This window comes from Danio aesculapii, chromosome 4 (genome assembly GCF_903798145.1).
Source record: "Danio aesculapii chromosome 4, fDanAes4.1, whole genome shotgun sequence".
Classification (NCBI taxonomy): Eukaryota; Metazoa; Chordata; class Actinopteri; order Cypriniformes; family Danionidae; genus Danio; species Danio aesculapii.
Genome location: NC_079438.1, coordinates 18,216,780 through 18,243,144, shown reverse-complemented (window position 1 = coordinate 18,243,144; position 26,365 = coordinate 18,216,780). Strand labels below are relative to the sequence as shown.

Genomic DNA, 26,365 nt, shown 5'->3' with positions numbered 1-26,365 from the left:
TTAACAATCCCTCTTTCCATAGCATATCATTCGCCTTTTCTATGTCGAAAAAGGTTGCCAAGACTGATTCTCTATTTACTTGTGCCTTTCTAATTTCATTTTCTAAACTTACTACCGGATCCATTGTTGTTCTTCCATTGCGGAACCCACTCTGATAAGGTGTAATTATTCCCCTGCTTTCTAAATAATACATTAAACTTTTGGCTATCATTCTCTCCATAAGTTTACATAAGTTAGATGTTAAGGCTATAGGTCTATAACTTGTGATTTCTGATTTATCTTTGCCAGGTTTTCCTATGGGGACTATTACTGAGTGTTTCCATACACAGGGCAACTGTCCTTGTTCCCAAATTTTATAATAAAGATAGATTATTAAGGTTTTTGCTACATCGGAGAGTTCTTCAATCATTTTGTAGCTTATTCTATCTTTCCCTGGTGATGTGTTTTTAACTCCTATCAGGGCTCTCTTTAATTCAAACAGTGTGAAATTTGCTTCTAATGGGCTCTCCTCTACATCTTATTTCACCAAAGCTTCTTTATTTTCTTCAATTATCCTATTTCTATTATTTAGCTCCTCGTGTGAGAGATTCTGTGAACTATGTTTCTTTACAAAACCTTTTGCAAGCATATCAGCTTTGTCTTCATTAGTAATTGCTTCAATTGCGTTATTTCTTAATATCGGTAGAGAAAATTCCATTCTTACACCACCCATCTTTCTAATCATTCCCCAGATCTCCTTAATGTGTATTTCTGTCCCAATATTGCTGCAATAATCTCTCCAGTATTTCCTTTTGGCTTCTTTATTGTTTCTCTTGGTTTTTGCCTGTGCTCTTTTATATTCCATTAAATTGTCAAAAGTATGATTTAACTTTACAACTTTGAAGGTTTTGTTTCTATTTTTAACTGCACTTCTGCACTCATCTGTCCACCATGGTACCATGTTCTTTCTCCTAGCCCCTGATGTTTTACCTATTACTTCTGCTGACTCATGTATTATGCTTGTAATCATATTGTTTAATTCCTCAACATTGTTACTCGTGTTTGGCATGGCCTCAATTAGTTTACAGCTTGCTTTAAAACTGAACAGTTCCAAATTAGCTTTTCTCGTTTTCCATCTTGTAGCCCAATTATCTTCTAAAATGACATTTTGATTTCTTAGTTTTGTCCAAATTGGATAATGATCACTGTCCATTGTATTACTGCTTACTTCCCATACACACGTTCCTGCCAGTTGCTGTGTAACAAAAGTAAGATCAATTGCTGATTCCCTACTATGAGTAACATATCTTGTGGCTCTTCCATCATTTAAACACACTAATTGTTTATCATATATTATCTCCTCTATGATATCCCTGTTGCTATCTGTTTTTGTACTTCCCCACAATGAGCTATGAGCACTGAAATCCCCTCATACTATTAGTTTAGAGTTTTCTAGCTCACAAATTTCCTCCAGCACTTCACTGGCTCCTGAAAAAGTTATAAAGAGACAGGCAAACGCACTGAACATTCTTATATTAAGCAATGTGTTAACTTATTCATTAGTTAAAATCAATTCAAAGTTAAATACTCATTCAAATAATCAAATAATTATATAAAAATAAAGAGAAACAAGATGATGAGGAAAGAATAAACGTTGATTCATGCTGAGATGGATAGGAAGGTATAAATCAGAATCCTCTACGCTCTACAAAAGTTGGCTTACACGCCCAAACAGGGACTTGAACCTTGGATCGTCAGATGAGAAGTCTGACGCTCTACCGACTGAGTTATCTGGGGTCATTGGGGCATTAGCTTAGATTAGCTTGTGACCTGTCAAAGATGCAGCGTGCACTAAAAAGTGGGCTGTACAAAACAGGTGGCAAGAGGGGGGCGTGATGCCAATGTCACCGTAAGGAATCCTGCCGTGACCCGGATTCAATGCAGGATTGCTGCGGCCACAATGCAGAGTCCTTACCACAATATGATCATGGCGAGTTACCGGACAGCCGTTGTGGCCCCTGTGCGGCATGTTCCTCTCTCTGATTTGCCCCTTTCGGTTCAGTGAGCGCACGCTGTTGTTTTTCTCCTCCTACCAGCATGACGCTTTTCCCAAGTAACGCTGGAATTGCAAACATTTGATGACTGTTAGAAGTTTAAGAAGGAAGAGGACAAGCACGTAGTCTGCAGGACTCGAACCAGCGCGAGAAGACCCCAGTGGATTTCTAATGCACCACCTTAACCAATTGGCCGCAACTACAAGACTGCCTGTGCTCTCCATGTCCTCATGCCTAGTACACGTGTTGTGCATCCAGATGAAACTTTCAGCAAGCGATAGCTCACTGGCAAAAGCTGAGGCTCCACAAGAAGAGCCTTACACGCCCGAGGAGGGACTTGAACCCTGGACCGTCAGATTAAAAGTCTGATGCTCTACCGACTGAGCTACCATGGCAGCGCCTCGCAAGTAGGCAAGGTTTAGGGTTGCTGTCAGCGCAGACCTGTACAGTACACAAAAGTTTACCGTGAGGTGGGGTTTAGACTTGTGGTTGGTGTAGATGCTGCTAAAAAACAGCAGGTTACTGTGAGGTTGGGTTTATGGTTGTTGTAGGTGTAGACGTAAGTAAAACACAGTAGTTTGGACTCCATGTCATGTGGAAGACATTAAAAAGATCAATGACAACTGCAGAAGGTCTTTCTGTTGTTGTGGGAATAAATGGAGACTTAACCATTGAAACGATTCCTTCCATGCCTTAGAAGCGTGACTTGATCAATGCTTACCTACACAGCATGCTGGCATCAAAGGTCCTGTTGCTCATATCGAATCCTTAAACGAATGACCAGGCTGGAATTCGACTCACACATGCAAAGCACAACGGATTAGCAGTCCATCGCCTTAACCACTCAGCCACCTCGCCGCACACATAGGTGGTCTCCTAATGGAGGCTGGACTATGGCATATACGTATGTTTTTGCAGCTATTTTCGCTATATATTACATACAATTTTGCCTCTCTCAAAACAGTGAAACTATGAGGATGGGATTTAAACCAGAACTTACAGAGTACAACATACTAACGTAAACACTCGGCCACCTCGTCACGTGTAAGCACAGCGTTGTGCTAGAGAAAGGATTAACTTTTGGGACTCGAATGGATGTTCTTACAGAAAAGATGAAGATAAAGGTTGTCAAAAGGAGCTTTATCAGTAGCTCTGATCAGTGCCCCAGAGTTAAGGCTGATTTATACCTTTGCGTCAAGCGCACGCGTATGCTACGGCGCAGCCTACACGTGGTTGCATAGCACCTCGCTGTGGCTGTCGGCGACATTGACGCGCACCTCTCAAAAAATGTAACGCGTACGCGTAGCGCAAGCTCTGAGATTGTTCGGCTTGGTAGCGCTGACGAGTGTGGGCGGAGGTGAGAGCCGCACAAACGTGAAGCAGCGGGTGTTTACAAGTGTGGAGTCCCATGGAGGAGCTCCGGATGGAGACTGTTGTTTTGTGTTTACCTTTTAATTAAAGTTGTTGCACGTCCACTGGTTCCTGCCTCAAAATGAGCGAATTTGAGCCACTTGCACATTAAGGAAGCGTTCAGAAAAAAACAAAACACCAGCGAAGAAACTCAACACAGAGAAGCATAAACACCTACTGCCAGCTAGCGTTTCGGAAGTGTATTGCAGAGCAACAGAAACAGTGCGCAGAAGTATAAGTGCACAGCTACGCGCAAGGCTTGCGCCGTGGATCACGCTGATCACTTGACACAGAAGTATAAGCCAGGCTCTATTGTTCAACATTAACTGCAACATGTTTCTTCTGGTTTTGTTGGAGAGAAACTAGACAGAATGCCTGAGTCTAAAAACGGCAGCATAGCTGACCTTGGATTTCTGTCAAAATATGGTTTCAGTGCCCTTGCATTCTTCATTACATTACCCCAATCGCTGTACAGCCCAATAAATACATCCCAATCTCAACCCTTTTCTCTGCCGTTCAGCGTTGTGACTCCGCCCCCTTTACCAGATTACCCACAATTCTCTTCTCCCAGATTCACATAAGTAGTGTATACTTTTCTTTAAGTAAAAATTAAACAATGTATAAGTAATTATTTTTGGACAAATCAATAACCTGTTCTGCAGACACAGCATGCACTCATTGGTGCCAGAAGGCTGATTGCTGGCAGTTTAAAGTTTGATGCCACCTTGTCGTTGCATGTCCAGATTGGTACACAGAAGAATTCATAGCTGTTATAGCTATTCTTTCGCAGAGGCAATATCGTAGCCTATGAGGTCTATCCGAGGCGTGATCATTGCTGGTTGAAAACTTTACCCAATACCTCGCTGAGATGACTTGAAATACAGTCAGCTCTGGCAATTTTTGTTAGCCTCTTAGTAGGCTTAATGTTCTGTTGAAAAGGATGGCTGTGCTTCTGTTTCTTTAACATGTTGCAACTTTTGTTGAGCTCCTAAACATGCAGCAGGCTGGATTAACCTGTACCATAACATTCTTCAGAATGCAAGCAGAGTGCGTGTAAGAAACCTTCCATGGAAGCACCGGGCTCTCTAAAACACGAAAGCAATTGAACGACGAGAATGGGATTCGAACCCACACAGGCAGAGCACAGTGGATTAGCGGTCCATCCCTGCCGGAGGCTGGATTAACTTTTACCATGACATCCTTCAAAACGCTAAGAGGGTGCGAGTAAAAGACCTTCCACGGAAGCACCGGGCTCTCTCAAACAGCATAGCAAATGAGCAACGAGGATGGGATTCAAATCCACACATGCAGTGCACAATGGATTGTAAGTGCATCACCTTAACTACTCGGCCACCTCATCACGTATGGGCCTACTTCTTTGATGGAGGCTGGACTGCGGCACATATTTGTATATGTATGTTTCTGCAATTATGTTCGGTAAGATGACTTTCAATTTTGCCATATCATGTTTCGAAGCACGAAGATGGAGTGAGCAAGATAACTTCCCCGGAAGCACCGGGCTCTCTTAAATGAACGACGAGGATGGGATTCGAACCCATGCATCCAGAGAACAATGGATTGGCCATCGCCTCAACCACTCGGCCACCTCGTCATGCGTTTAGCTATTTTCCAGATGGGGGCTGGACTATGGCACATAAGTATGTATTTGCAGCTATTTTCGGTACAGACGACATTACATTTTGCAGGAACATCCTTCAAAACGCTAAGAGGGTCCGCGTAAAACACCCGCCACAGAATCACCGGGCTCTCTCAAATACCAAAGCATGTGAGCGACGAGGATGGGATTCGAACCCACGCGTGCAGAGCACAATGGATTAGCAGTCCATCGCCTTAACCACTCGGCCACCTCGTCACATATGTTGCCACTTTCCTGATGGAGGCTGGACTGTGGCACATATGTGTACATGTATGTGTTTGCAAGTATTTTCGGTAAGATGACACTTAATTTTGCCATAACATGCTTCGAAGCACGAAGAGGGTGCAAGTAAGTTACCTTCCACGTAAACACCGGGCTCTCTTAAACGAATGACCAGGCTGGAATTCGACTCACACATGCAAAGCACAACGGATTAGCAGTCCATCGCCTTAACCACTCAGCAACCTCGCCGCACACATAGATGGTCTCCTAATGGAGGCTGGACTATGGCATATACGTATTTTTTTGCAGCTATTTTCGCTATATATTACATACAATTTTGCCATAAACATCCTTTAAGACGCTGATAGGTGCAAGTAAGAACCCTTAGACAGAAGCAGTTGCCTCTCTCAAAACAGTGAAACTATGAGGATGGGATTTAAAACAGAACTTACAGAGTACAACATACTAACGTAAACACTCGGCCACCTCGTCACGTGTAAGCACAGCGTTGTGCTAGAGAAAGGATTAACTTTTGGGACTCGAATGGATGTGCTTACAGAAAACTTTACCACACAGGGTAACTCTTGATGGGTGCTGGAAAATGAAGTCAATGTCCACTCCAGTTGAAGAAAAGTAATAAAATACACTTTTATTAATAAAATAAAATCCAGTGAAAAGGTAGAATAAACAAAAGACAAATGACAGAAACAAAATCCTTACTTTATCCTCCGTTGAGGATAAAGGGCAACCAACCTCAATATACAGAAGTCGGAAAGCGCAAAGCTGGTCAGTTTGGTTCAGCTTTTATACTTCCAAATCAGGTCATGCACAAAACTACACCTCATATATCAGTGAGGACTTGACATACTGCATGTAATTACCCGTACACCATCTGGGTTTTACCTAATATATCAAAACACTAATTATAAATCACTAAAGGACCAACCAATATAATGTGGTCTGACCACTCAGTCAATAATTCTACTATTCAGCAAAACTTATAGGTCATGTCTTATGTGAACAAATTTATAGCTGTTCCATAGGCACATCTTAGAACATAAATCAACATACAAACACTCTCATACACATTGTCTAGATAGTTTTAAGGCATTAAGCATTCCACAAGGTATTAGCAATGAGAGGCACCCCTAATTTACGATGACTATGAGACCTCCCGTCTTAGCGAGCAGAGTCTCAGGTCTTCAGGGTCAGCTGCGCGAGCTGTGTGCACTCCGAGGGTAGGAAGTCAGGAGAGGGTAAGAACAGATGAGGGTCCAAGGGAGGTAGCATCTCCCTTCCTCTCCGTTCCTGTGTCCTGCGCGCCCTCTTCTGGTCACGTCGTGCTCTTCTCTTGCTCTTGACTGTTTCAAATAAAGTTGAACTCTGAAGTATTGGAATGTCAGAATACAGGAGAGGTTTGCGTTGGTATTTTCGTTGTCTCACGTTAATAATGGCACCATTCGTTCCATGGGCACCATTCACTACATCCCCTCTTGCCATATGGAGTTGAGACACAAAATACTCATTATCTAATTAATTTAACACACAAGATTCATATATACACTGTTGGAGTTGAACAGCCCATCCATCCGTGCCTATTAACCAAAGATTGAATAATTTCTCTCTTTTACGGTAAAATAGCTGGACAGTTAGCAAGTTACTTTGACCCATAGAAGCCAATAGGCGTCGGCCAATTCTTTTCGTCTGCGAGAAAGGCCGTGAGGTCTTTGGTAAATTCCAAATCTGGGCGTTCGACAGTCGCAGAATTAACCCGTTGTGCCAGAGGATTTCCTCCATCTTGGTACTCTCCCAACGGCCGTCCCTCCACACCAGGACATATTCCTGTGGGTAGGATATGCAGGGTTCCATTACAATCGACTATACCCATTTGGACTTTGCCATTTACCCAATAAGGTCGAACAAAAAAAACTTGCTACGCCGCCCTGCTCCGTGTATAACCACGGGAGCCCATGGTAAAATTAATTGACCTTTAGCGGTCGTTAATTTTGACAACAACGGCTGTAATTGGCCCTCATTCCAACAGAGAATATAATGAATCGTGTTAAAATTTAGATCATTGTTCATAAAACATTTCATACAACATTGAAATTCCTTCCCATTGCTGTGATAACAAATTTTGCACATTCTCTTATTATGGTTACAGGTGTTATAGGTCAGGTTGTCGTCACTTGATCCTTCCCCTCTCAAAATCTAAAAAAATCAATATGTCATAATTACCCAAATGTCATAATTATATAACAATTACATCTGTCTGTTTCATTATTATCCCATAATCTGTTCTAACATTGTTAAACAATCACTATGGAGTACATAAATGAAAACGGTTGGTCCTTGGTTTCATATACAGTGATTTTAAAAAGTTCAAATAAAATTCCATCTTTTTCAAAAAATCACAAAACATAAAACTTAAAAACCCACTGATAACACTGTGCCTTGCGCCCAGATATGTTCGGCACCTCGTTATGATCGAATAAACAGCATTACTACTATTAATGCAATCATAACAGATTTTTCTTCTCATTAAATTCCCATATTACTGGGTCATCATAGTAAATTATTCATTCACAATTTAAGATGATTAGAATTTAATTACCTGAGCAAGGTTTTTTCCCGACACAATGTTATCAGGTCTTCCATGATTTTCATTCACAGATGCCATTTCCAGATTTTCAAAGATTTTAGTCTGATCAGAGTCTGTACCCCAAGGCGTTTGTTTAGACAATTTGCACAACAGGCCTTTATACAGGTATCAAACATGTGTTTTACTCGTCACCTCGATACCTCTGACCTCAACCGCCCATAATTTATTCCTCTGCATGGACTGCAAAGATTCCCTAGAGCACCACAAAGTTGTGCCATCTTGAGGGAGACAGATACAATTAACACAACTGCAAATATGCAGCCTGCAATGATCAAAATTAACTTAATCCATTTCCACCATCCTATGACAGTTTGTTTAACAGTTTCAACTGCTGTTCCCGCACCCAACCTAATTATCACACCTGTATTTTCTGATTTTGACTAGTATGGGAACATCCTCTGTGACAATATCTAAAGCTGAGATCCAATTGTGCATGAAGTGCCAATTAGGACCGATGCTCGTCCCCTCTATGTAATCATCAATTAATTCTGTTAATTTCCTCTTAACATGAAGATTTTCAATACCAATTGCACTACAATGTTTCCTAACCTGGTTCTCGTATTTTGCCACTAAAGGGAGTACTGACACAAAAATTGCATGCCAAGGGATGGAGCAGTTAATTTTGTCACAATTATTCCTGATTTTTCCCCGTTATAATGGAATAGTTTTCCCAGGAACAAAAGCTATTCTCTCCCTTTAATAATTTTATATTGTCTCCTTGACGGGCATAAGGTGGCATATATTTAATTATTAAACATATCTGGATCACATTCTTGCAATTCAGCCCCTATTAGGCTTGCACTGTTGTTCAATCCATTGTCTTCATATAAATTCCACTTAAACCCACTAAAACCCATGTTTAGGGTAGCTCCACCTTTCCAATAATCCTGGGTTCGATTTTCATAGGAAACATCAACTAAATTTCTAGTGAAAATAGTCTTTCTAAAATTTGAATGAAAAAAACTCAGTTTATTAAATTGATGTTGATAAGCTCCCATGAGTTTGTGGCTAAAATCGAATTTAATATAAAACTTATTATGTCATAGGCCGTGCACGCTATCTACCAATCCCATATGGACCGGACTAGGCCTACTTTTATATTCTGCGCGCGAGAGCATGTCCCATTTGTATACATACAAAGCTAGAGCCATTCTATATTGTTGATCCGGAATAGACTTAATAAATTCTGTTATTCCACTTTTATTAGCTAATGCTTCAGGTATACCGTGACTGCTATCTAACATCAATGGATGTATTCCTCGATTGTCAAGCCAATGGGTTTTAATAAAACATTTTATTGTTTGACAGGTTTCATTTAAAACCCTCTCTTCTCGAATGCCCTTATATCTGACATAAGCTTGCCATTTGTCAAATATTTCGCTTTCATATTGATCCATTAGATTTTGATCATAAAGTGACTGACCCGATATATAACAATACCAGTATTCTGTTTTAGACAGATCCGTACAGTATTTTACCATATTGTGTTGGAAAAAGGATGCCCATGAATTTGGCTTTAATGCACCATATTTTCTGATGAGAAATTTAGCCCCACTAGAGCCAAAAGGTTTCATCCCCAATTTATGAATGCAATCTCTTTCACTATCACAATATTTTCCTTGGGTTAGATGTTGTTTACATGTTACCCAGTCTATTTCTGCATAAAGAATTATTGGTTTTGACTTATAAACACCTAATATTAGGTGTGTACTGTTCAAACCATCAGGCCAATAAGTCACATGTCCTTTAGCTCCCGCCATTAACCAATTTGTTAATCTGCGGTGCCTTGATGTGTCAATGCCTGTTTCTGATAATAACCTCACCTTACTTAATCGGCTACCTTGTAGGCCTCTAAGTATTTTGTCATTTCTGGGTGCAGAAATGGAGTCAGTTATTATCCATTGTTTAGCATTTGTCAAATTCTGCCAACAATGTCCTACTGATTTGCTTAATTCCACTCCTAATTCCAAACTCCAGACGCTTAGGCTACTTTCATTAGTCCATACTGTCTGGTTTTCATTTAGGATTTCAAGACCAATCAGTTTTACATGGGATTCATTTATAACTATAAGCCTATCCCATTTAAGTCTTACTTTATTATAAACCAGACCATTATATTTGGTCAAGGCATTGTCCACAGCAACTCGGAAAAAATTGTGAACAAAACAATGGACGTGGGCAGGGGCGGACTGGCCGTCTGGCAATTCTGGCAAATGCCAGAAGGGCCGGAGCAGTTTTAAAATGTGGGCCGGTCAGGTTTTTTTTTATTTATTTATTTATTTTTTTTATATGTATTGTTTTTGCATGCTGGCAGCTTTTATCTCTTGCAAGATGTGAATATAATGCTGCTGTTGATGACAACAACAATAATAATAATAATAATAATAATAATGATTGATAATTATAATAATGATACATGTTAAGCATTTGGGCCAATCGGCGACGGCCGGCCGGTCTCGAGATGGGCCGACCCAATCAGAGGCTGTGGATTACGCTGATGTAATCAAAATCTGGCAAGATGGTCAAACAGTAAATGCCACACAACGCAAGCTAACGTTAATGTCAAAATATGGACCGTAAAAAAGGAAAGGCGGTGCTGAAAAGGTCAGAGAGAGCAAGAAAAGGGCTCTAAAATCAGATGCTGCCAAATGCATAAAATTAACCGAAATATTCGCGAGAGGAGGTGTAAATGCATCGGAGGACAGTAGCGCGGTAGAGGAGGTAAGAAGGGAACAGAAAATAAAGCAGGTCACACATCGGATGCGCCGCAACACGCCGAGCACATGACAGTTGAAAGTATGGCACATCAGACGCGCATATTCACATGACAGCTGCCGACTTGTGTACCTTAGAAACTTTTGTTTAGAAATTAGAATTCTGAAATGCATGGCGTTGCGCGGCGCGACGCTATGCGTCGCCGAGCAGCGTTTCTGGTGTGTGACTGACCCCCTTAATTATACTAAAATATAAATAATAATTAATTTTAATGTCATTCACGCTACTTCTGACAGTTTTTGACAGTAACCTACTCTGTGTTTAACAGTTAACTCAGCGTGGAACTCCCATACATTTTAAAATATCATTATAAGCAGATAACGTGGAATTTAGGGTATACACAGAACAGCTATAGCTATAGTACTGTAGGAATTTGTAGTCAACTCTAAATACATAGCTAGTCTTTAAAGTAAAACATTAAATACATGCATATGTCACAGTATGTAGGTGGAACATAGACTTCTTTTACAGGCAATATTGTAGTATATCTATGCAATAGTCAGACATTGGCTTGCTTATGTTCTTCCTTTCCTGACTCCTGTGTTCATCTATTCAAACTAGAATGTTTCTGGACCCAGTGGCAGTGCAGATAGCCTGACTGCTGCAGCAGAGTCAAGTGTCATGGAGGTAGGAATACAGCCGTAAGAGAAACACACCCTGACACAAATGCTGACAGTTTCTTAATACTGTGTACAGAAAACTGATATAGAAACCACAAACCAGTTAGGGGTTGTCAGTGGGGGCTAGTTCACCACAGATGTCTGGTCAGTCAGAGGTAACGAGCTGCAATCAATCCAGAATTCTTTATTCTTTTTCCACAAAGTTTCCAACAAGTACTGAGCATGCAAGTGCAAAACATCACTTCGGAGTATCCATGTAGGTTGGTGTGTGTGTGTGTGGTCCCGAAACAAATAAGAATAAACTGTCTGATTGCCAGAAACACTTCAAAATAAAAGCTCATGTAAGCCTTTTTAAGACTGTGGCTAATTAACGATAAATTAACCCCTATGATAGGAGTAGCCTGTGAATGTGTGTCACACACACACAAATGGAGATGCAGCACTAGCAACACTTCAGCATACTTTATATCAAAAAAAACTATATATCATGAAGGATTAAAAATGTACAAATCTGCTAGTACACACAAATATTTCTGCTTTTTTGTTATATATTGTATTGCCTTTTGTGCTACTGTTATTACTTAAGTGTAATAAAGTTTTTTACAGACGCTAGGACACATTTCTCTATATAGGACACTTTTGCAAAACGCTTGACACAGTGAGCACAACAGAAGTCTATGTGGGCTGAACTAGGGATCAATTCCAAATCAATTTTGGCACAAAATGCATTTAATGATTACATCTCTCAAATTTCATCAATTCTTTTCTCACTCAGACACAACAACTGACAAAATTCTTTGGACATACAGGACATTTTGCACATGCTGCGTGCTGCGTGTCCATTTGTGTGTAAAGCTCTTTGTGTGTGTGTGTGTGTGTGCGTGAGACACATTCAAAGGTTACTTCTATCATATAATAGCAGACAAACATTTTTTTATTAAGTTTTTACTGTATGTATACATTTTTTATAAAGAGGTTGTTTTTGTTCCAGTCACATACATTTAAATGTTTTAATATCTATTACATTTGGCACTGCGTATATTATTTCACCATCTGTACACTAATATAATGTGTGGATGTGCGTGTCCATGGGTGGGGCTGTGTCGGTGTGGTAATGTGGGCTGGTGTGGCTACAGTGCCAGGGCTGAATTTTTGTCCCAGTCCGCCCCTGGCGCATTGTGACTCGTTCTAGTTCCTTGGCTAAGAGTAGCACCAAAGAATCATCTCCATGTGATGAAAACGGCACCAAAGAATCTTCTTCATCTGACGAAAACGGCACCAAAGAATCCTCTCCATATGAAGAAATCGACACCAGAGAATCTTCTTCATCCGAAAAAAAGAAATCGGAGAATCCTCTTCACCAGGTAATTGTAATGTGACAGTCATGATGCTTAAGAGGAAGACAGATGGTGGCAGACTGTACAACAAGAAGTTTTATTGCTTGTTTTGCTCGAAACCATACAGCAAAATGGCGCGTCATTTAGAATCTAAACATAAAGAGATGCCAGAGGTGGCAAGAGCTGTTTCTTTTCCAAAAGGGTCTAAAGAGCGAAAATTACAACTGAGTTTTTTGAGAAATAAAGGAAACCGCTGTCATAATGCTCAGGTGCTTAAAGATGGAAAAGGTATTGTGATACCCCGACAGCAATCAATTTCAGAGGTAAAAGCAAGCGATTATTTGCACTGCATAAACTGTGCAGCATATTTGAAGAGGAAATCATTGTGGAGACATATGCAGAGATGCCACCTAAACAAGAAAGTGAAGGGGATGAAACCGGGAAAGACAAGAGTTCAGTCCCTTTGCTCGTATGCTGACCCAATTCCTAAAAGTGTTAGTACAAGATTTTGGAAAATGGTGAGCGAAATGCATGAAGATGAGGTAACAAATGTTGTCCGCAAAGAAAAAATCATCTTAAAATTAGGACAGCATCTGTTCAATAAACATGGGCACGATGCCACAAAACATGAGTACATCAGGCAAAAGATGCGTGAAACCGGGCGACTCGTGCTTGAAGGAAGGAAGCATGGGAAGTTGAAGGAAGTGTCCGAGTTCTTCGTTCCAGCTAATTTTCCTCACGTCATCAATGCAGTTCACGGTGTGGCTGGCTTAAACGAAGAGACGAGCAGCTATAAAACACCGTCTTTGGCCCTAAAGTTAGGGCACAACCTCAAGAAGATGGCCAGCATTATTGAATGTGAGGCAATGATGTCAGGTGATAAGAATACCCTCAGCGATGTGCAAGCCTTTAAACAAATCTGTGACACTAAATGGAGTGAGTGTGTGTCATCCCATGCTCTCCGAACTTTGAGTGAAGCAAAATGGAATTCTCCACAGCTTCTTCCATTTGCAGAAGATGTGAAAAAAATGCACCAATATCTTGACAGCCATAGTAAGGAGTCTCAAACAAAACTTGAACAAGAACCAAGTAGCAAACACTGGGCAGAACTTGCAAAAGTGACACTCTGTCAGGTGATACTTTTTAATCGTAGAAGGGAAGGAGAGGTATCCAAGATGTCCCTTAATTCTTTCATATTGAGGGATACCTCATCGACTCATCCAGATGTAGAGCTTGCCCTGACAGACCTTGAAAAGTCACTTTGCAAGCACTTCCAGAGAATTGAAATACGAGGTAAACGTGGACGTAAGGTCCCCATTCTTCTCACACCTGATATGGTGACATCGATGGAGTTACTCGTCAAGACTCGCCGTAACTGTGATGTTCTGGATGAGAATGTATTCATGTTTGCAAGACCAAACGCAATGAGCCATTTCAGAGGATCAGACATTGTTCGATATGTAGCTCGCAGCTGTGGAGCACAATCTCCAGAAGCACTGTCCTCAACTAGATTGCGAAAGCATATGGCAACAATGTCCAAAGTACTGAACTTAAAAGATAATGAAATGGACGATATTGCTAACTTCCTAGGACATGACATCAGAGTCCATCGCCAATACTATAGACTACCTGAAGGTACCTTACAGTTGGCAAAGATAAGCAAAGTACTTATGGCTATGGAGCGAGGACAACTAAATTATTTCAAAGGAAAGAATCTCGATGAGATCGAGATTGATCCACAAGGTAAAACAGGCTTGAGTAAATCACTAAGTAAATTCATTTATATATTTTCCGCCATAGATTGAATGTAGCTGTTTAAAAATATTTAGTTTGCTACCTAATAATTTTGTCTATTACTTTTTGTGGTTGCTGTGTTTTCTAGAAAAAATACAGATGGACAGTGATGAATCGGACTCTGACACCGAAATAACTGAAAAGGCTGCTTCACCTTCAAATTCTGCAGGTATGTAGTCTGTGCTGTATCTTCTATGCTAAGCAGGCAACAGTGACCACTGACAACTGGTATAGGTAACAAAATAACGGTTCAATGTAGTTTTGTGCAGTGGTATACTAAAAGGATTTCACTTCATTGCAGTGTACACACACATTAAAGGGATGTTTATCTGTTTACCCCATGGCATCTGTTTCTTCAGTAGTCTGTCAGCCATATAATAGCAGTGGATGGGCACCAAACCTCTGAAAGTAAAAAAAAAAAACCACACACAGACAAATCCAAATTACACCGTGTGGCTCGTAACTATACACTGATGTCCCAAGATATGAAAAGATAGTTTTTTTGCGAGAAACTGAACAGTATTTATATCATTATTTACCTTTGATACACACAGTCCAACTGTCCTAAACATGAGTTTATCACAAGGCCCATTACATGTGTAGCGCTCTGGGGTAGTATACGCAAACACCGGAAGGAGAAAAATTATCTGCAGACCCTCCACACTTTTACTACATTTATGGGTGTGTTGAACAATCAATCAGTCTCTGAGCTCTTTGTAAACAATGACCACACCACACCAGAGTAACGTGGTGTACACATGTAACGAGCCTCGTGATAAACTCATGCTCAGGACAGATGGACATTGCTGTGTATCAAAGGTAAATAATTATATAAATGCTGTTCCATTTCTCACAAAAACTGATGTTTTGGTGTCTTAGGACATCAGTTAATCGTCACGAGCTGCAGGGTGTTATTTGGATTTGTCTGTGCATGTTTTTCTTTACTTTCAAAGGTTTGGTGCCCATCCACTGGCATTTTATGACTGACAGACTGCAACGATTTAATGTTAAGCGAGTTAAACAGAGTTAAAAATGTTTGTTTGTGTTATGAATATTTTGGCTCTGGAGTAATTCCAGATCCAATAAAATGTATGATGCAGAAAGCAGTGGTCCAGGAGCGCAGCAAGTTCATAACAGTTTTGAATGCAGGCTGCTCCATAGGATTGAATATAGTGCCGATTTGCTGTTCAGAAACATCTTCTGGAACGGGATATTGTTACCGCATGCTTCCATTTAAATTACATCAGCGTTACCGACCGCAACCGCTTTTATTTGGAAATTTATTCCCGTGTCACAAAAAATCTGGTCGGGTCCCGCAGGAATTCAGACCTCTAGCGCAGGGTCTATCTTTGCCTTTTCAGCCTGGAAACAGCTCTTCGATTTTTCCTAATTTCCAGATTTGTCTCAGCATGTTAGCATCCCTGATGAGAACAATGCCACCTGTTTTCAGCTCAGTAGGTTTCTGTGTGTTGCGGGATTGTGCAGATCTTTCCTCCAGTGATTCTGCAGGTTGCTCATGAGTTGGTTTCTATATCTCGTCTTCCTTACCCGCAGTGGTATGATCATGGTCGCAGGGAATCATTCACCAACCAGGAAGTGTGCAGGTGACAAGGTAAGGGACAAACGTAAGGGGTCTGGAATTCATTGTCACTTCTTCCTCTGTGAGGAGTGTAGACATTTCTTTAAAAGTGAGAGATGCCTATTTCTATCACCTTTTTACAGGCATGTCTTTAAAGACCTCCCTAGCCTCTCCCAAAATCCATGCTTGCTTTACGATGAAGTGGCAGATGCCCTTCCATGATAAATATTCCAGCAGGTGTGGTTCTCTGATGGCTTCCCATAGCTCACTGGGGTCTTTCTTTGCTCTTTTGAAAGTTTTGGCATTGTCTAAATAAACCACCTCACATAGCCCTCTTCTGAAGACAAATCACTTGAGTGCTAACAGGAAATTTTCTGTTAACTGACTTGAAACCATCTCCAAATTCACGGCTCTGCTCTGGTCTTTGTTATTCTGTCTCATGGCAATGGAGCCATGTCCTGCTGTGTGAGTTTTGTTTTAAATCGTTTGCTCAGAGGACATTTCAACAGAATACATGTACTTTTACAAGTTTTCTGCCTTGCAAAATCCAGTGCCTACTTCTGATTTGTACAAGTTTCTTGGAGCTTGAATTTGCATTGTGCACAAACCTTTTAATTCCTTTTTCAGTTTACTGTACTTCAATAAATCTAGTACAGGTTCTGGTCCACTTTGATCGCTGCTGCTACTGAGTTGCACACTGACCTGCTAACTTTGTTTAATCTCATTACTCACATCTTTATCACTCTGATCTTTATCACCCTCCTCAAGCTTTTCCACCGTAATTCACGTTCCTTCAGATTAGCTACAGTCTGACCTCAGTCAGGGAGATCTGCTGGTTGGAGTGCAGCTACATTGCTTAACCACAATTGGACGGAGGCAGCCAGAGAAGCTTCATCGTGCTAAGAGCTTTAAAGATACCTGTGTTAAAACATTTGGCTCCGCAGCACTAGCAACAGCAAAGCTTAACACAGTGAAGGTAACTCTGCAGAACATTTGGAAGAAGGGCAGAAGATTGAAAAAGAAGCACTGAAAGACACCCCAAGTGTGCACTGCTGCGATGAAAATTTCAGATGAGCACATCCAAGCAGAGCTTAAACAAAAAAGCTGTTTCCAATTGTGAGCTGGCTCCACAGTAGCCCATTCATTGAATCTATCCACAGTTGAACTTGTTTGCGCTTCATATTCAGGGGCTTCAGGAAGTTGTTTCCTATTCTCACTCCAGTCACTGCTTCCATCACACAGCAGGTGGATTACCCTGGACTTTGAAGTGATGAAGCAACGTTTCCATTAGGCTTATGCTTAGACTTTATTCCATACTATCAGGGGATAATTATGTGGTGGATCTATGGAAGTTTTTTTCCATTCTTGTGCAAGATCTGTAGGCAGCTCTTCGTCCCAGCCAAGGCCTTGTTGTATACACATCTCTTGAAAAAACAAAAGCTTGGATTCCGGCTTTTCTGTATCACTCTTTATACTTCTCAGCATCAGCGTTTTCTTTCCTTAAATTTTCAGTGTCCAACTTTTGCAGATAACAGGCCTAAGAGTTATTGATCACATAATTGATCAGTGACTGGACCTTCTTTGTCGACTTCTGTTTCAGTGTTATGCTAAAGTTTTATTGTGGAACTGCATGCAGCTCTCAGATTTCTGAGTAGTCTTTCAATTCTGTCCATCATTGTTTCTTGCTAGTTTTCCGGGTTTCGGTACCTGGATTGTAAGCTGGATCCAAATGGTACAGCATGACTATTTAACTGTCACGCTGAGACAAGGAATGGACAAACAACGACGTAATATAAATGAAAAGACTTTAATAAGCCAAAGAGCAGAACAGGAAACACAGGGTAGTAACATCAACGACCGACAAGCAACAGAGCAAACAAATCAACTTATAAAGACATACTGATTATTGAGGACAGCTGTAGGGAATCACAGTGACGAGGGGAAGAAACCAATAAGCACATAACAGCGGGGGAGACACTGGTAGAAACCAACGTAAACAGTCCAGGGGTGCGACATTACACCCCCCTCCGGGAAGGCGCATCCTCGCGCCGAAAAACAAGGATTCTGGCGACCGAGGCGGAGATCCAGAGGTCCGCGGCTGAGACTGAGTGACAGAGGACCGAGGCTGTGCCTGCTGGAGGGAGGAGTTCAGCGATAAGGTGCAGCCGAAGGAGTAGGAACACGACTGACCAGGGTGGAGCCGAATGAACGATGGAGCCCGGTGGAAATGGTGGACTGACGGGCGAAGGTGGAGATGAGGGAGCTGAGAGCCGGGGTGGAGCCGCAGGGTCAGAGGGCCGAGGCAGAGTTCTGGACTCTGATGTTTATGGTGAAGGTGAGGAATCCTCCAGCCACGGATGGAGACTGGCAGACCCCCGGGAAACCCACCGCACAGATGGTGAGCTGAGGGTGAGAAAAGGGGCTGACAGGTGACAGTGGTGGCAGGATTGAGACAGCATGGCTGTTAGCAAGTGTTAACTGAGGGAGACTGGGTGGGAAATTAACACAGGTAGAGAGTTCAGGGTGTACAGAGAGTTTAATGATGACATCCTCAGAAGAAATCAAATCTAGTTCATAGTCTATCGCTGTTCGTCCCAGGTCCAGATTTTGCTCACCCTCAGCGGAAGTGCAGTGAGTAATGCTATCCTCAGCATCCTCACTGCTGAAATACTGTTTAGGTTGGTCGTACTGTCACGCTGAGAAACCAATAAGTACATAACAGTGGGGGAGACACTGGTAGAAACCAATGTAAACAGTCTAGGGGTGTGACATTAAACTGTTAATGTTGTCATTATTGAGAAAAAAATTAATATTATAATTATATTATATTATATTTTAAATATTATATTAAAAATTCAAACTACCTGAAATCTAATTTAATTCAAATAAGTCAGTTACTAAAAGGGAATGATGGGAAAGCCAGAAAAGGCTAATTATTACTGGAAGAAAAAAATCAAGTGTGCTTGCTGATATTTAGGAGTTTTTATTGAATAATCTTTTAATTAAAGAGAGCTATTATGTGTCCAGACAAATCAAAGAAGTCTACTGCTGGAGTTGGACAAAAGAAAACTACACAACCAGCTAAAGGTAAGAACTTCTGATATTGTTGTACTTGTAAGGAGAGTGCATTCTGTGCAGTTATTTATTATTTGGGTGCTTCACCAGTCATTTGGAAGTTGTTTCACCAGTCAATCTTTGTTAAATACATGTGTGGCACAATTACTGTTAACCATTTAGTCAGTATTCTGTGCCATTACGGAATATTGCATATATTCAAGGTCTTCTAAGTTGTGCTCATATGTTTACAACAGGAAAGAAAGTTAAAAAACGGCAGCCAATGGACTTGGAACAACCAGACACAACAAAGAGTAAGCCGTTGTTTGAATGTCTTATGAAATAGGTCACAATTTCCATTTTTTTGTGAAAGTTCAGTCAATATCAAGTTATATCAATAGAAATCTGCATAAAGACCTATTTGGATTAACAACAGAATTCCTTTGATTTTCATGTGCAAGTGAAATTTGAAGAAGTTTGACATGAACAAATAGAAACTTTGTGTTTTTCAGTGATTTGTGTTAATGGAGCTTTCTAACTGTGGCATGGTAGATCCGAAGTGGATGAAGTGCTCAGTTTAGTGGTTTCTTCTTAGTTCTGTACAAAACAAAACTTGGAAATCATAAAATGGTCCATAAAAAAAAACTACATGGAGTGAAGTCAGGTTTGAGACTAGATGTATCCGTTCATGCCATTTTTGCTATGTGCACTGTTGAAAAACACCAGCATATGCTGTTAAGTATACAGGAGTCAACATTTGAAGTGGATCAAAAACCTTTCATCAAAGTTATCCCAACAGCAAAAAAATAACTATTCTTGTCTTTGTTGAACATGCTAAGAGCTTTGTTGAACTTTTTGATCCACTTCAAATGTTGACTACTGTAGTTTAACGCATGCCTAACCCACATATTCTGTTTTTTTTTTTTTTTGTGTGTGTGTGTGTGTAACCACACTTTGTTCAATTCCAGAACAAAAATTTACAGATAATTTATTTGTCATTCAAGATGTTCATGTCTTTCTTTTTCAGGTGTAAAGAAATGGTTATAGGGAAAACATTTTCAGTAATGTTCTCCATATAGTGGACCTCAATTGTGCCCTCCAGTTTGAACTTCCAAAATCAGTTTAAATTGCAGCCGAGGTAGAAGGGTCTTATAAAGCAAAAAAAATCTATTATTTTCTAAAAAAAATAAAATTAAATTTTACAATTTCTGTACTTTTCAACCTCAAAAGCTGGACTTGTCTAGTTCTGCACATGTGAACTCTGTGTACTCCTGTTCAAGACAGTTAGGGTATGTCGAAAAACTCTTATTTTCTCCTCCAGCTTCAGAATCATCTTCCATCGCTGCAGAACACAGACCCAATGTTTACAAAAAAAGATAAAACAGTGCTATAGGATGATTCTGAAGCTGGAGAAGAAAATGAGATGAGAGTTTTTAGACGCACACTGACAAACTGATAGTTTCATTAGATAAACACCTGGGGTCGTTTACAGCCAGGGTTCCTACACGTTTTCCATTTCAAAATTCCATACTTTTCCAGACATTTCTAAACCTCTCAAAAGATTTTCAGACCATACATAACATGAATGGTTAATTACATACAGATTTATATTTGGTATATAGTAAAGTCATCTGTAGATATTTTTCTCCGTTTTTTTAATTATTTTCTTAGAGTGACAACATATAGATGCCCTAAAATAATATATTGTGCTAAGAATAGGCTGAGAAGAAAGTGCTTATAACCTGCATTTTGCATAATGAAAAGGTGCACTTTGAATTCATTGAGTCTGTTAGACAATCACTAAAGAATCAGAAAAAAACAGCTGCCAAGAAAGCTTACTTTTTTGTACAATAAATTTACTTGAATTTTTCATTTTACTAAATAGGGACAAAAGTAAAAAATTTCAAACAAATTTTTTCTCCATACTTTGCTTTCTTTTTTTCCATATGTTTCCAGACCTGGAAAATACTTCAATCAAATTCCACAATTTTCCAAACCCCGTAGGAACCCTGTAGAGATCTTTGAAGCTGCATTTAAACTGCATTTCAGAAGTTCAAACTCGCGGACACCATAGAAGTCCACTATATGGAAAATTGGAGTGTGTTCCGGTAGTAAATTTCCTGTAATTGAAAAATGTTTTACTCAAAAAATTATTTCTTAACAACTAAAGAAAGAAAGACATGAACATCTCGGATGACAAGGGGGTTGAGTACATTATCTGTAAATGTTTGTTCTGCAATTGAACTTCTCCTTTAAGATACTGCATGGAAAATCCATATCCATCAACTTCACTAATTCCAAACAGATAAAGACCTTTCACAGTTTCCAGTTGGCATTATGTGGCACAGTTTATCAAGAAGAAAACACTGTGATGGGGTGTGGCTGAAATGTGAATGGTTGTAATATCACCAAAACTGCTGTAGACATCAGAATTCCCTTATAATAAGATTTTTACATCTGTTGCTGTTGGTCACCCTGGACTATTATGTTAAGCATATGTTAGAGATTTTCAACTGTGCTAACTAGAATTTAGAAAAATGTGCAACTAAAACAATGAGAGACAAAACTGAAGTAATCATTTCATGTTTTGCTAGGAATTGCTGTTATCTCAATCACAATTACTAGTTCCTTTATTTTTTTATTCAGGATCTTCGCGAAACCCACGGAAAAAGTGGTCTACAGAGGAGATCCAAGCGGTAGAAAAAACGTTGCTAACCTGCATCAAGTCTGGAAGGGTTCCCGGGAAAACACAGTGCGAAGAATGCATTAAATCCTCCCCTGCTGCGCTTCAAGGAAGAAGCTGGGAGGCAGTCAAATTTTATGTTAAAAATCGCATTGACTCGTTGAAGCGAAAATTGTAAAAGAAATGTGAAATAGCCTTTAACAAGGTTTTGTTGTTAAAGGTAAGAAGTTCCTGTCGCTGTGTTAAGCGAAAAAATGTTGTGTTGAGTTTTTGGATTCACAAAAAGACAGTTATGTTGGTTTGACACTGCACACGTAAGCAGGACATAAGCAGCGTGTATTTTTTTTCTGCACACGTTAACAGATTAGCACACAGAGGCGGAGTAGAAGCATCAGTGCTGTGATCGTTTCAGCGTTGAGTCTATTTTTGCTGCACCGTATTTCCAAATTTACTAAATCTTCTGGCCAAAGCTTAATCTTCATAAATGTCAACTTTTATTCGTACATGATTCTTTAGACTTGATCTATTGAAAATATACCAGTAAAAGACTCTCATATAAAATATCTTAATATGCACTTATTTACATAAAAGTAAAATGTTTAATTTAATTTTATTTTTCTATATGGTATTAGTTTTTGTTTATCTGTTTCCCCCCCTCATATTACTGTTATACAGTTTAAGATTAAAGATTTGTATATCTGAATTTATATTTCAATATTTTTGTAATGTTCATTTATTCTTCAGTATAAAAAATAAAATCCTAGACATTGTCTTTTAAAAATACAAGTTGTTGTGAAATAGTGAAATGCAAGATAAAAATTAAATACAAATATAAAGACAATTCTCCCAATTGTATTAGAAAATTAATAATCAACAGGTAATTCATAATAGTGACACCAGGTGGTAGTTTGTGGTATAACACAATTGTGATGTCCCCACCAGAATAGAAAAACCTGACAGAAATGACGCTTTCTAAACTTGAGAATTTTGGATAAAAAAATTATTCATTTTAGATCAATAATTCCTCTTGACACATCTAACTTAAAATTATAGCTTTACTGTATTTAGAAAGTGCTGTCCCCACATGTAACCTTCTACTCAGTAGTCCCCACGATGTAACAAAAACAAGTATGTGTGTGTGTGTGTGTGTGCGTGTGCGTGTGTGTGTGCGTGTATGTGCATGCGTGGGAGTGAGTGTGTGTGTGTGTGTGTGTGTGTGTGTGTAGTCCTACATTTGCGGGGTCCTGCTGTAATCCTCGCGTCTCCTCCATGATCCAGACTGTAAACACACACAGATGGAGAGAATGAGCTGTTTAGTTCCCCCCTCAGCTAATAAGCTAAAGCTAGCACTGAGCTGCTCAGCTACACGCTCCAAACTCTTCAGCTAAAACACACAACACTTGTTGGGTCCAGCCGGGATGCACAATGAATCTAACACAGTGCGTTCTTTTCCTCTGCTGTTGGTGAAGCAAGCGCAGATACTGCTCATGTTGATGGAGACACCCTACTGCAACATTCATTTATTACAGTGATCACACTTAGCTTTGCCATCGTTCTGCAGCACATGCAGCCTTTGAGCACATGTTGCAGTCCATCTCTAAACTATGTTCAGATTATTAAAGCTGCTCGCCAGTTCCTGACAGATTAGCTAGTGAAAAATACACATGTGTGCACAGAGAAGAGGAATCCAGATGTTGATTTTAGAACAAGAGTCTGAACATTAATCCAAGTGTCTGATTCCAGAATCTGAATCCATCCTCAATCCCCAACCCTATTCCTGACCTGATATTGGAGGATTCTTCAGCACAAATGGAGGAAGAAGTTTCTCTGCTCAGCTCAAATGCTGAAACTGTACAGTGTGTCCCGCTTAATGTCACAACTGAGCCAATACACTCCAACATATACAGAGGAGATTCATTTCACACTCAATGATTTGCTCTTCATAGACATGACTGGAATACTCTACAAGCTGTATCTTCTGTCTGTCCTCACCCCATAACCCTCACAGAAAACTGAAGATCAGAAAATAGCTTTCTAGTGTCTTTTTAAAGCCATTCAGTGGAAAAGCACAAGGCCAGTGATGCTCCACATACTTGAGTTTGTCCAGTGTGTAGTTTGGATCCTCCAGTTGTTCAGAGAGCAGTTTGACTCCTGAATCTCCTGGATGATTGTAGCTCAGATCCAGCTCTCTCAGGTGTGAGGGGTTTGAAGTCAGAGCTGAAGACAGAAAACCACAGCCTTCCTCTGTCACCATACAGCCAGACAATCTACAAACACAGCAATAGTCCACATCACACAGTTGGACAATCACACATCTCTTTGTGTTGTGAAGATGCTGACTGCTGTTTCTGCTCATGTCAACAGCAGTGATGAACACACACACACACACACATCCTGATTAGCTCTTCTTATTGATCAAGCCCTCACATCAGCAAACACACTCACACACTCAACAAGGACTCCACATCATCTGTAGAACTGTATATCAATATAAATAAAATCACACCCCTGCACATTTGGGCTCCACATCTGGTAAGACTTAAGGGCTGTTCACACAGAAAGTGATGTTGAATGTTGACACCCACAGACATAGTCACAACCTGCTAAAGTTTTCAAAAAGTGAACTAAGACTGCAACTATTTGGGGAAATCTCTATAAAAGGTCTTCAAATCTGATTTAGATTTAAAGGAATTGTTTTTCATCTTTAAAATAGGATTTATTCTTGTGTTTAAAGCTTTTGTCATTACGCTACTTCAGTGTCTCAGACTCATTCACAAATGATTATTAAATGCTGGATTAATGCACAAGAGAGTTTGGCCAACACGTTTTAGAGCATTTCAAATATATATTATATGTGCACGCTGTATAAGTGCACATACAGCCGCTCAGCATAATGGAGTACAGCCCATTCTGAAAATCCAGATTTTCCTCCATTTCTCAGTCAATATAGGCAGTGTATTTTGGTGCATTTAAACAAAACAGATTTATTAAACATGAAATATTTATTACAATAATATTTTAGTCACCAAACATATTCAGAAATTGAAAGATAACACAATTAAATTCAGGCTAAATATTGCAAAAAACCCTACAAAATTTCAGCTGAATTCTTCCATTGTTTTGCTTCTCTTGATTTTTCCTCTTTTTTCATTTTGTATTTAATATTTTTCTAGAACATATACATTTGAGTGGACCAGTTTTTGGAGCTTTATCATAAGTTATTTTGTTAGATGAGCTCCAAATTTGGCTAATCTATTGTATATCCACAAATATAATATTGTAGAGCTTCCTATTTAAAATATAAATGTAAAAGAGAGATTAGTGAGGGGTGTACTTATATATGCAGAGCACTGTATATTGTTCACCCAGAGTGTTTACATGGTCACACAGCAAGTAATACAACAAGCATTTAGTTTGGGCTAGCTGTTGCAGATGGACATTGCTGTACACTGCCCTTGATGGGGGAGTGGGGGAGTTTCTGTTGTCTCTCCAAGTGTGAATTATTCATGACCATTGTCACTCATGCATACCGCTGAGATCACCCAAAACAAACCCAACTGTTACCGACTCGGTCCCAGTCATTCCCCTCGCTGGCCAGCAGAGGTCACCATCCCCGGACTTTTAAGCATTACATCATCCATCTAAACTGATTGTGCACACACCTGAACTGAATCTAGTTAACGACCCACGCTTCCTATATAAGCCACACTCAAACACCAGTTCATTGCGAAGTCTTGTTTAGCCCCGGCCAGCATTACGGAGCGTTCTTTCCTGTCTGATCTTCTGAGAATAACCCCGGACTGTTTCTGACTCTGAGTTGCCTTCTGCCTGCCCACGACCCTTGCTTTATACACGGACTCTGAACCACGCTGCCTCCCCTCGACCCAAGCCTGTCTAACTGATTCTGAACCACTCCGCCTGCCACTGATCTATGCCTGGTAAATCACTCTGTGTCAGTCAGCCGCCAGCCCCAAGACCATTATTGATTACTGTTGATGTGTGTTCACACTTTAGTGCGTATTGGATGTTTGTGTTTGACTGTGACTAATAAATACTGCATAATGGATCCCTCCGTGTCAGTCTCCTCGTTACACCAACAAATCCTAGATCATTTGTAATGTTTTCTTTGAATGAGAGAACAGAATCATTTCCACATAATTGTGCAGTAAATATTCCAGCCTACAAGACTGCTTACTCTAAAGTCATGTTCAGGCACATTCAGTGTGGTTTTTGGACCTTATTTCAGCTATTGTTTCCTCTAAAACCTACTAACCACACATAATATTTATTTCTAAAAAACACAAGCATGTACACCAATATTTCTCACATATTATTGTAGCACAGTTTGTGCTGAATACAAATAAAATACATGTTGGCCAGTACTGAAAGTAGCTGAAATAAGCACAAATGTCAGGGCATGTCAAAACATCTCAGGGGTCCCAAAATCACCTCAGACCCCTGAGGGTTAACTACAGGTATAGTATGAGCAGTGTGAAACATAATTACTGATAAACCATAATTCCTGTTATCTGGGGTTTA

At 40.0% G+C, this 26,365-nt stretch overlaps 1 protein-coding gene and 2 non-coding genes across 3 annotated transcripts; 2 read left to right on the top strand and 1 right to left on the bottom strand.

The window, feature by feature from the left end:
* The first annotated feature begins 4,221 nt into the window (after positions 1–4,221).
* LOC130224156 (U4 spliceosomal RNA) lies at positions 4,222–4,362 on the top strand. Its single transcript, XR_008837229.1, has one exon. It is a non-coding gene; the product is annotated as a U4 spliceosomal RNA (small nuclear RNA).
* An 872-nt stretch (positions 4,363–5,234) lies between these two features.
* On the bottom strand, positions 5,235–5,316 carry trnas-gcu (transfer RNA serine (anticodon GCU)). Its single transcript has one exon. It is a non-coding gene; the product is annotated as a tRNA-Ser (tRNA).
* An 8,335-nt stretch (positions 5,317–13,651) lies between these two features.
* LOC130222127 (uncharacterized) lies at positions 13,652–22,301 on the top strand. Its single transcript, XM_056454756.1, has 5 exons — positions 13,652–14,459; positions 14,599–14,679; positions 19,117–19,176; positions 19,401–19,457; positions 21,790–22,301. Exons 1-5 carry the CDS (start codon positions 13,745–13,747, stop codon positions 22,002–22,004), a joined length of 1,128 nt encoding a protein of 375 aa, XP_056310731.1. The 5' UTR covers positions 13,652–13,744; the 3' UTR covers positions 22,005–22,301.
* The last annotated feature ends 4,064 nt before the right edge of the window (positions 22,302–26,365 follow it).

Excerpts from the sequence above, each read along its gene's own strand:
- LOC130222127 (XM_056454756.1), top strand. The coding sequence starts at position 13,745 with ATGCACCAATATCTTGACAGCCATAGTAAGGAGTCTCAAACAAAACTT. Across the intron at positions 14,680-19,116 it reads TTCACCTTCAAATTCTGCAG|ACAAATCAAAGAAGTCTACT; the intron begins GTATGTAGTCTG and ends TTATGTGTCCAG. Across the intron at positions 19,177-19,400 it reads AACTACACAACCAGCTAAAG|GAAAGAAAGTTAAAAAACGG; the intron begins GTAAGAACTTCT and ends TGTTTACAACAG.